This window comes from Agelaius tricolor, unplaced genomic scaffold (genome assembly GCF_023055355.1).
Source record: "Agelaius tricolor isolate 1412-34295 unplaced genomic scaffold, bAgeTri1.0.p SCAF_1, whole genome shotgun sequence".
NCBI lineage: Eukaryota > Metazoa > Chordata > Aves > Passeriformes > Icteridae > Agelaius > Agelaius tricolor.
In genome coordinates this window covers 89,457,128-89,468,910 of record NW_027269261.1, presented here as the reverse complement: position 1 = coordinate 89,468,910, position 11,783 = coordinate 89,457,128, and the positions used below count along the sequence as shown (strand labels likewise).

The window sequence follows — 11,783 nt, the reverse complement described above, 5'->3', positions numbered from 1 at the left end:
GTTTCTGAGAACATCCTGACCCCATGGCCTGTCTGCCCCATTGATTTATCCACTTACAGGCTGAGTCCTCTGCATCACTCTGGTGTAGGCATAAACAGACTTGAACAGACTTAAGAGCCACATGCCTGTCCCACCTTAGAAAGCACAAAGATATTTTTGTTTTGATGAGCAAGTTGAGCAGAACAATTGTGAAGACCATGGGTAACTGATTTGAAACTGGCCACTGCACACAGAGTAATGGTTAATTATTTTTTTCTTTGTTTAAGGGTTGTCTACTTACTGACATCTATCACAGTATAGTGCCCCAAGTCCTACTAGTCACTACTTCAAGACAAAAATAGCTGGGTATCACAAATACAGTGTGAAAGTTTGTTGTTTTTGAGATACATAGGGAAAGGCCATTTAGTACATACAAAGATCTGCAATTTTACTGGCACTTAATAGAATCACAGAATCAGTTAGGTTGGAAAAGACCTCTGAGATCAATTGAGTCCAGTCTATGGATACAGACTTTACCAAGATTTTAGTTTGGAATGTGCTTGTGCTAAACAAGATCCAGTTTGCACAGCTGGAAATAGACTTTCCAAGTCACCATATTATTGGTAAATTCAAGGCAGAGGGACCAAATGGAAGTAAAACAAGGAGACATCCATGTCTGCAGCCACAGCTACTCTGGCATGCAGCAGCAGTAAAGCCTTGGGATTCCTATATGCCAAAAGGGGATGACAACTCTTACTCATCTATGAGGAATCCTTGGATAATAAAGTAATTCTGCCAAAACTCTAAATATTCTTGTTTTCAAAAAAGTTTTGACAAAAATTTTTTTCTCACATTTTCAGTAATAATTGGCATGCAAATACTTTCCTGCAAGAAACCCCCTACTCATAACATTCATTGGTCTTGTCCTCATTAGGTTATATGCATACCTTCCTTCTCAATCCAATTGATACGTCCCAAAAATGAAAAGGGTTTTGGTTTTTATATATTTACTTACATACATTTCAGAATGATGCACACAGAGTTGCTGGCAGGGTAAGTTTGTCCTAAGTAAGGAAAACACAAAGTAAAGGAGAGGAGGCAGTAATTATTATAATGATTTTGTGTGTGGGAACTGGGAAAAGACTTGAACTCAATGAACCATTATGAGTTTTACTTAAATTACAATGTAAGTAGAAGTTCCTGCACAAGCAGGAGGCTCAGTATTATGCATACAGGTATGTGCACTGGTGCCTGAAGACATCATGCCACAACCCCAACCATCAAAGTCTCCATATGTGGTAAATCACCTCACCTTTTATAACTGAAAAAGCACAAACTTCCTCTCTTTGTCTTAATTTCCTTCTTCCATTAAGTCTAAATATAGACCATAAGCTGTTCAGAAAGGCTACTATGTTTTCTACTGTTTTTTCACAGGCACTGAGCAAATATTATGGATTCAAAATCAATTTCTCATGAGGCATCCCATGGTAAAACTCATGCATGGAGTTGTCAGAAGTTAATTCTCACAAGCCATGTGATGGGAATTATTTTTCCAGTAGCAAGTACAATGCAAGAGACAGTCAAACAGATTTTCTGAAGGATGTTTCATTTAAATAGGGAAGAGGAAATTAAGTCGGAGATAGGAGGAAAAAGAAAACACTATTGAACCTGACATTACTAGCAAGGCAGAATTAACAGAAAGGCAAACAAACCCAAAATATTACAGCAAGGAAGTGACAGATGGCTCTGAAAGCAAACATGGGATACTAACACTGTGGACCTTACCCCCCTACATTTTTGATCCCACTTACTTTCATTATTATTATACCAATATTTTATTCCAGCTACTTGATTTTAATGATGTTGGCTTTGGTCCTTTCTCTGTGGTTTCTGTGAGCTCTTGGTCTCATAGAAGGTGCAACAGTTCTGCAAACAGTGATGCTACCACAAAACAGCTTTGAAACCTCAGTTTTTTAACATTTCACTCAACATTTCTGACGTCAGCATTTTTTTAAAGATGTTTAAAATTTTGAAATAGGAATTGTTAATAACAGTATGAGCCAGTGAAAAACCGAACACAGAAATAAGCTGAGCTTTAAAAGAAACATTTTATTTGGTAAAAAATAAAGGTAATAAATTATTTCTAGGCGATTTTTGGTTTGTATTTGTACATACACAGTATACCCATAACATAGCTGCTATATAATCCAGGAGTTCCATCTTAGGAAAAAAGGATTTACATATCAAGTAGTTTTAAATGAAACCAGCACAGTCCTTTACACCTGTCAGTATAGAAACCAACTTGGAATTCCTTTCCCATGCTCCCTACCCCCCCAAAAAAATTACACAGGAAAGTCCATTCTGGGTCTTGTGTATTTGTAGCATCCATCCCTCACACTTCTTTTGCACCTAGATTAGTATCTCAGCTTTTACTAGATTAGTATCTCAGCTTTTTTTAACCAAAGAGCACCTGATTATTATGTTTCCTGCCATGTTGGTGCACTAGCTTTCATTTTCAACTGGTAAAATGTTCAACTGGTAAAACATTATGAATATTCACTTGTGATTTCATCTTCTGATTTTACTTGTTTCCTTTGCTGTGTGTGAAGATACCTGCAAATGCTTTTCAGTTTTGTCTCTCTGTTTTTTTAGTAATTCAAATTCACGTCCATATCCTCTTCTTATGGATCATCACAGATCCATATACTCTGCTTTAAAGAAGATTGATCTAAACTCCGAAATCAGAATATTTTCACACCAGCACATGTGACATTTGAAAGACACATACTAGACAAGAAGTCTAAATGTGGTGCTGCCATGGGTCAAAATCAGACATGCCTCAAACAAAACAATGAAAGTACGTAGTCAACAATTACCCACAATACATCAGGTAGGAGTGCACTGAGAGTTTTAATACCAAAATCTAAGAAAACGTGTGCATGGTATGCTTTATCCTGGGATGGCCTACTTTAAAAATCTAGCATGTTTTTAATGCCTCATTGGAATAGTTCTTCAGAGTAATATTCAAGAGCTTGGGAAGCTGTAGACCATCAGTCTGAATTTTGAGCAGGTTGATTGCTAAATGAGGCAAGAACAGACATACAATAGACATGTAGGAGTCCACTGTTTGAATGCTAATTGATTAGTTGCATTCATTTCTCAAACACAATAAAATATTGTCACTAGTGCTCAGTCTTTCAAATATTTCCGCTTCAACTGGCATAAATTCCATGTGTTCTGGAGAGACAAGAAGCAATTTTTTTCCCAGCTGTATTTATATATGGAAGTAACATTTTCAAAATAAGCACGTATCATGGCCCACACATCAGAAATTATTGGTTTTCCCTCCAACTACCATCTTTTGCACTTAACTATTGAATTTTTAGGTATTTCAACACACATGGTGAAAGAAAGATGCATAGCCATGACAGAAGCTTCTTCTGAAGGGATGCCAAGTAATTTTTAGCAAACCAGGTTCTCCTTCAGAAAAACAGAGATATTTTGTAAAAATCCACAAAGACATATATGAAAAAAAAATATTTATGTCTTTTGGAAAAAGGGAGAAAATTAGAGGGGCCAAAGCCCATCTGGAACTTAACCTGGCCACTGCCAGAAAAGACAAAAAAGATAAAAAAGCCTTCTATGAACATATAAACACATCAGCAACATGAATGTTGAGGAGAATCTCCATCCTCTCTTGGATGGGGGGGGGGGGAGGGGGGAACATAGTCACAATGGATGAAGAAAACACTGAGGTACTAATGCCTTCTTTGCCTCTTCACTAGTAAAACCAGTTGTTCTCTGGGTACCAGCCCCCTGAGTTGGAAGACAGGGATGAGGAGGATAATGAAACCCCCAAAGTCCAAAGGGAAATGGTGAGATACCTGATGCACCACTTAAACACACATATCCATGGGGCTGGATTGCATCTACCCAAGGGTACTGAGGGAGCTGGCAGAAGTGCTCACCGAGCCCCTTTCATTTACCAGCATCTTGTTTAACTGGGAAGATCCCAGGTGAGTGGAAGTTAGCAAATGTGATGTCAACCTACAAGGACCAAGGAGGATGTAGGAAACTACAGGCCTGTCCACTCTGATCTGAGTGCCAGGGACACCACTTCCCACAGCATTCCCCTGGAGAAACTGGATGCTCATGGCTTGGATGGGTGCACTGTCTGTTGGGTACAAAACTGGCTGTACGGTCTGTTGGTGGATGGAATCCATTGCCATTGGCAGCCAGCACAATGGTGTTCCCAAGGGCTCAGTGCAGGGGCCAGTCCTGCTTAGCACCTTTACTGATGATCTGCGTGAGGAGATCACATGGAGCCTCAGTCAGTTTGCAGATGACACCAAGTTAACAGGGAGTGTTGACCTGCTGGAGGGTAGGACGGCTCTGCAGAGGGATCTGGACAGGCTGGATCAGCAACAGCGTGGAAACAAGACCAGGACAATGATTGTTCCCCTGTGCTTGGCACTGGTGAGGCCACACTTTGAACAGTGTGTCCAGTTCTGGAACCCTCACTACAAGAAGGACATTGAGGTGCTGGAGTGTGTCCAGCACCAGTGTGTCCAGAGAAGGGCAACAGAGCCCAAAGGGTCTGCAGCACAAGTTTTATGACTTAATTAGTCAACATCACAAAAGCAAACTCAGAACTACCAGCTTTGCTTAACAGCAAAGGAGCCCTGTTCTGAGCAAGAGCAAATGTTTTCTCCATCCTGTTTATAAGTACAGAAAAGCATTCTCAGAACATGCAACATGTTTAGCATCATGTGAAATGTGACAATTGTAGACCTAACTGTAACTCTTAGAGCTGAAAATTGTGAAAGATTTCAGACCCCGAGTAAAGGTACCCAGACATCTAACTGTAAGCACCACTCTGAAATAAGGAATGAAATGGCAAGACAGTCCTTTGAGCAATGCAGTCTCCTCTTGTCACTGGGGTGCGAATGGAATACATACTTGTGCAAGTGAAGGCAAAATTGGAGGAACGTGCTTCAATTACCCATGAACTACTGCAGCTTTATGTTGCTCTAACTCTCCTGACTTAAATGAAAACAAACTAAAAAACCCCAAGTACTGTACTGTGCAATACAACACTGATATGGGGAATAACTTACACTAAGTACCATGATAACCCTACTGATCTCTCTGCATTACACAGTTGCAAAGCTACTTGTTGATTGTACAGCCTACCCCACATAATGCTACAAATGAAAAAACATATGTATTTATCATACAGCTTGGTAGAGTCAATTTAAATTTTATTTTTACATTGTCCTGCAACAAATTTTAGTATTTTTTATGATGTCTTCTAAACCGCAACATTTTAATACATCTCAGAAAGCTGAAAAATGATCAAACAGTTGTTGTCTTTGAATAGTAATTTTTCACCTATGCACAAACATCTAGTGCCTGATAAGCTTTTTGTTTTTCTCCAGGTTTGTCACAAATACTACTATCCTCATTTATTAGACAGCTGGCAACTCACTTTTTCTTGATTTATAATCTTTCTTCACATCTAGTTCGTGTTTGTTAGCATGAATAAAGAGGGCAGTGCAAGGTCATTAATAAGAGATCAACCAACAATTCTGCAGTCTGAGAGGCAGCAAAAGCTGTTTATTATGAGGCTGAAGAAATGAAGCAATTTATTCACTGTATATTATGACTGTATGCAGGGGTAGTTTATTTGTGACACGAATTGAATGAGCACTGTATGAGGAACCTGCATCTCCCAGCTACACTGCCTTCTGCTCCCAGCAGTGCTCCTGAGGGAGCTCAGCACCCTCAGCACTGCCTAACTCTACCCAGCTTTCACAGAGATGTGTGGCAGTGCTAATGTTGTTTTATTTAATGCAGGAATGATGTGACATTTCTTATGGATTTCACAACTCCCAAGCCATGTGGCCAAATGACCATCACACATGGCAACAGCTATTACTTCACAGCCTTACAAAACTGGGAGTGCACTGGGTGTGTGCGGGTTGTAAAACTTGTAACATGAAATGCACATTTAGGACACACTGAATGAACTGCATCTCTTTGGAAAGGCAGAAACATCAAGACAAGCTTTGGGAAAAAAGACGTTCAAAAATACAAATTCCAACTTCTCCCTCCAGAAATCTGCACATCCTTTTTCTCTGCTGATAGACGGATTTTTTTTGCCACCTACATTTTCCTTCTTATTTTATGGGCAACTGGGTTCCCATGGAGACATGAGGCTATCACATCAGACATCAGTACATCAGACAGTACTGGGTGAGCATTTTCCCACTAACACAGGCTCTGGAGGGAACAAATGAACACTTGGTCCTTGCAATATCTGTGGACCTCCCCAGTGTGCTTCCCAACCTTCAAAGCTGTAGCTGCAGGTAGGGCATTAAGCTGCTCTTCCCATGGTGTCAAGCAGAGCCTTATCCTCCCCAAGCAGCACTCGGTCTTGTTACATTCCTGAAATAGGGATGTCAGTACATTAAGAGTCTGATCCTACTTCCCCTGAGGTCCATGGAATTCATTTTCATTAACCTCGGATCAAGCCTGAGCACAGACCATTCCTATGTGGGAATTCTGAGAAGAGAGCTGAAAATGAAAAAAAAATGCTAGTTCTACGAAGATTTTCTTTTTGCACTATCAAATCTATGAGCAGGCTCTTCACTGAAGGATCTTAATCTTCTCTGCAGGTAAAAAACAGCAGTACATATATCTACAAACACAGGTGACTTGGTAAATTAAAATATCTGCCTTATGAAGACTCTTTAATTAGCAATGTACTTTGAAAAATACAGTAAATATTTCCAAATTTTATGAGTACAGATTTCCCAAAGCTTATTCAATATGGACAGAACTTGCTCTTCTAAACTTGGCCCAAGACCCTTGTTCTCCCTCTTTCATTTCCTTCCCAAATATAGTTCTGCCTACAAGCATTTGTTAGAAATCACTAGAGTACAAAGGAAAACTAAAGATCTTCCCAAAACCAACCCCACCATTTTTAGCACCAACTGCACTTCAATTCAGGTACTAACCTGGGCAAATGTCCAACTGGCTAAAAATTATTAAATGTTTTAAAAAGTACAGTATGGCATTGCTGGTGTCTGCCCAGCTGTGGAAGTACATTGTGCCCATGCTGAAAACATGCCTTGAGAGCTAAGATACTCTTTATCTTGGGTCTGAACATGTTGCCTCTGTTGGGACAGAATATTTAAATATAAATGTTTCTTTGGGAAAAATAGTAACTATGGCATTTCATCAAGGAATGAACAAAGTGCTCACCAAGAAATCTATAAAATCTTTTGTGATCACAAGCAATGGAGTGACCTAAACTTTCAGGAGAGGACTGAGATGCAAGTCTTTGTCAGTCATATAAATAATTAGCATCCCCACAATGAAATAGTTACTGCTATGATGTATGAGCCCTAAAAAAGGTGCCTAAGAGCTTGAATAAAAAGCTGACACTGCTTCATTGAAATCACTGACAGTAACTATGAACAATGGGAACAGTAACTATGGTGACTTCATGGGAACCCGAGCAGGTTCTCAGTGAGAAGTACATTTCCATTTAAAATCTATTCCCATGGTCACAGGTAGATAAGACAAATTGACTTCATCTAACTGGTGCATTTTTGCCTTTTTGGTATTTCTTTCTGAAGAATGATGACGAGACCTTTATGGTGGACTCCTCCATAGAACACTGTGGGACCTTTCAGATCTGAGACTGAAGTTTTCTCCTAAAACTCTTTCCTGAAACACAAAGATCTGTATAAGAATTCTAAGCTTTCAGAAGTGAAATTTCAAAAAAAATTGAATTTTAAACAAAACTGTCACAGAATATCTTACAGCTAAATGGTTATGGAGTCCTTCTAAGACACGAACTTCACACCCAGGACAGGCTAAGCCAGTTGAATGTTCTGGCTGTGCACTGCAGATGAGAAGTGAATGCCATGCTGCTCCCCAAACACATCACCACACCTCTGATTTTGTGAGCACTAACCTGTAGTCACCTATTACTGAGAAATTTTTTATGATACAGAGGCTCAGATAAACCAAACGTCCCTTAGACTGCAGTTAGGTACCTCAATCCCTTCGCTGAAGTTTAACACTTTCTACTATCACCCTTCACTGGTACTTTCTTTGTCTTAGGAAAGGTGCCCTATCATTTGATGTGTTGATTTTTACAAATCTCACTTAGCTACCTAATTCCTTGCAAGCTTGTAATAGTCATCCTGACATACGACCATTAAAGCCACAAAATACCTGGCCACACTTAAAGACCACAGTTGCAAAAATATCTGCCAACACTTTAAACAGACTGTTGCATGTGAAACTCAAAAACTTACCTGAGAAATGGAAGTCCACAGAATATTTTTTAAACACCAAATACAAAAATGTAATAAAAAAGCTTTTTTAGCGAAGACATTACAGAATGCTGGCATGCTGTACAAATGTGATTAATGCACTGAAATTTAAACTAGTTGTAGGGTTATGTTCAAGGCACCTTTTCTAGAAATAGCTGTTTTAATGCTCATTCTACATTCACACTAGTTTAACCATGTAAACAAGTCCGTGAAAACTCAAATTAAGGTCACTTTCAAATCTGTATACCAAATACTTCAGAAAAATATCATATTACACAGAAAATTCAATAAAGTAAGACAGATCCATCTACTGCCCAAATAGTTCAATAGATGCTAGGAGGTAAATTATTAACAAGATGAAACCTAAAAGAGGTTTCCAAAAATTAAAGGTAAGTAACATGCAATGCATTAACATTTCTGTTTATCATTTGAAAGTGTACATAAATGCTGAAAAAATACTATTTACTATTCCTAGTGCTATCCTATTTTTGACGGGCAAATCTTTGGAGACAATATTATCTGAAGTTTAAAAAACATCCCCCATCTTTTTTACCCCACATTTATTAATCTTAAAATATACTAGAATGTATTTTCTTCACAAGGAAAATGTATAAAATTAATCTTACAATATCAACACTATAAACAACTTCCTTGAAACATCTTCTGGACAGAGAATTTCTGTGAAGATTTAAGTATAACAATTCTAGAATAATTACTTTTAAAAATATGTACATTCGTTCCAATGTCCTAGACCCAAGAAGAAATCCAAGTAAACTCTACAAAAGTTAGCCACAAGTCTTTGTCCACTTAAGATTATGTCCAGCTTTGCCAGTCTTGCTGTATTACAATATAATCAACAAAATTATAACATTACTTGTTTTTGTGTAGGAAGTTCCCAAACTTTTGCATAAATCCTCTCAGCTTGTTTTCATTAGGCTGCAATGGGTGGTAAGCAGCTGAGTTGTAGCTGACCATGTGATTACTCCTGCCATAATTATTCCCTAAGGTCTTGGTTTTGATATCTGAGAGATGTGAACTGCTGTTGGCTGCATTTCCTGCAGGTTGGCTGGCATTTTCCATCTTACAGAACGGCTCAAAGCGACTGTAAACACGCCTTTCACTCAAACGAGACCTCAGCTCTTCTTGGTGCTTTGAGCCTGTCAGCTGTGGTGCCACTGAACTTGCTCTTTGGAGAGCAGAAACAGGAGCGCTTTCGGAAGTAGCATTTGTGGAGATCTCCTTCGCATCTTGATACTGAATCTGTTCTGTATTAAATCTTGGAGTAGATGGATCTCCTGCAGTTTCTATGAATTTACTTTCAAGGGGGCACAAGAGAGGACACTTTTTATTGCTCTCGTCAGATGGAGGTTTTGGAGATTTCGGTGACTTCGGAGACTTTGGAGACTTTGTTGGACTCCCGGTGACATCTTCTTTACTTCTGTTCAAACTACCTTGAGAATTTGATGATGAATTTCTTTTTCTCCTTGGGGAAGAATCTGTTTTATTTTCAGAAATCTTCGGTTTTTGATTTTCATCTTCAGAAACCAATGTGTCAGAACTACTACACATTCTGTAAAAGGCAGGACCTTTGTTTTTTGACAAGTTTTCCTTCTTGTCTGGTGTGAGATTAAGAAGTGACCGCAGTTTCTGGGATCCTTTCTTCAGAAAACTTGGGGAATTCTTACTTTCTTTCTTCGATGTGCAATCCTTACTGGACTCCTCCCTGCTAGCTTCAGTGAGAGCTGCCATGGAGATTGCCTTGCTAGCAGTTGGGCTCTTCAGCTCTCCTTTTAGGTCCTTTTCCTCCTGTGGTGAGTGACTGGTTACACTGTGCAAACTTTTAGCACTCTTCAGCATGTCTTCTGGAAGTTTTGGACTAACTGGCTGCTTAAGTCTATGTCTAGTCAATGTGCTGTAAACATAATTGGATGCATGTTTGTTGGTACCAGGATCCAATATGGACTTGGAATTAAACATGGGAAAACTTCTCCTTTTGAGCATATTTTCATTTTGAAGGTTCTTCATATTTTCTGCATGTTTGTCTGTACACAGCGTTGTGTACAAATACAGTGATGAGTCGCCAGCTGCATTTGAATTTACCCTAGGTTTTGTGTCATCTGCAACCTGAATTCTGTGGCCTGTTGGTGCATCTGATTTAAGAGGAGAGTTTGTGCTAAGCTCCTCTAAATTATTATCTGTTCCATTTTCCACACTGGGAGCATGGTTAGATGTCCCTTTGGGTGTTGCACTCCCCTCTGACCCAATTATAGTTGAATTTGAAGAACTTGCACAGCTGCTTACTTCCTGCTGTTCAGGTAAAGTTGGCTGAAACACCAATGACGACCGCAAGCGAGAATGAGAGTACAGCGCATGAGCTTTAATATTTTCAGCTGTGTCATAGCTATCATATCGGTCACCCAAGGCTGACCCATTTGACTCTACTGGACAATCTGACTGGTCATTCAAGTAGGACTTTATTCGCCAGTTACGTAGGAATGATTTTGTTGTGTGCTCAAGGGTTGGCATCCTCTGCTGCAGATGGCGGATATGATTGTCTGTCCCATTAAAAGACCTCCGTACAATTGAATTTCTCTCTGCAAGATTTACCTTTGGTCGTGAGAACTGATCAGCAAAACTCTGCTGGGGAATATTGTAGTTATTGGCATATCCTCCTCGTAATGATGACACAATACTAAGGCTATCAGATGGCATTTTCCAAGTATTTGGTAGATTGTTTGCTCTGTTAATAGCTCTGTTGAGCAACAGGTAAGGTGTCCTTTCTGGCTTCTCCCCAGCATAACTATGTCTCTTCCAGTGCTCATTTTTTTCACTAGGCTGATACTGCTGCATTGAATTTTGAACATTAAAAGCTGGATTAAATGGTTGCTTATTATAGGCTTGATTTCTCAAGCCGTATTTATCTATTTCATTTACTGCATATCTTCCACGACCTTTCCAAAGAGGATCTATCTTGAGAACATTGTCTTGCCTACCAAAAAGGTTTCTTTGGCTAGAAACTGAAGCCAAGGAAGACACTGAATGCTGGTATGTGTCATTATCCCAGAGCGTCTTGCGACTGTTCACCCGCACTAATTCTGGGGCAAACGAGCTGGGAACGGAAGAACGGGCATACAGCGTCCTGAACTCTTCATCAAAGGATTCAACAAGCTGTCCTGTGATAACTTGAACCATGCTGAGGTTGGTTTTTTCAAATGACCACATAAAGCTGAAAGAACAAATGACCATTAGATACAGTTCTTTTGAGCTTAAGTATTATACCAGTCTTTCTTGAGAAGAAAGCTTTTACACAAACCTTAGGTTTGTAAAAGTACCTTTTAAATAAATAAGTTGAGGGTATGATTCATGTAATTTAGACTCAGAAGGTCTAATCTAACATCAGATTAATTGAGATGGAGTTTTTTCCACTGATTTCAATGGGAGCAGGAATGAGTCTAT

General features: G+C 39.2%; 1 protein-coding gene across 1 annotated transcript in view; it reads right to left on the bottom strand.

Annotated features, from left to right (window-relative positions):
• Positions 1-9,197: 9,197 nt before the first annotated feature.
• The window catches only part of FAM83B (family with sequence similarity 83 member B), a 44,727-nt gene continuing 42,141 nt past the window's right edge, over positions 9,198-11,783 (bottom strand). The window contains exon 4 of the mRNA XM_071432011.1: positions 9,198-11,553. Within this exon, the coding sequence (XP_071288112.1) occupies positions 9,198-11,553 (2,356 nt within the window). The remainder of the gene's footprint in view (positions 11,554-11,783) is intronic.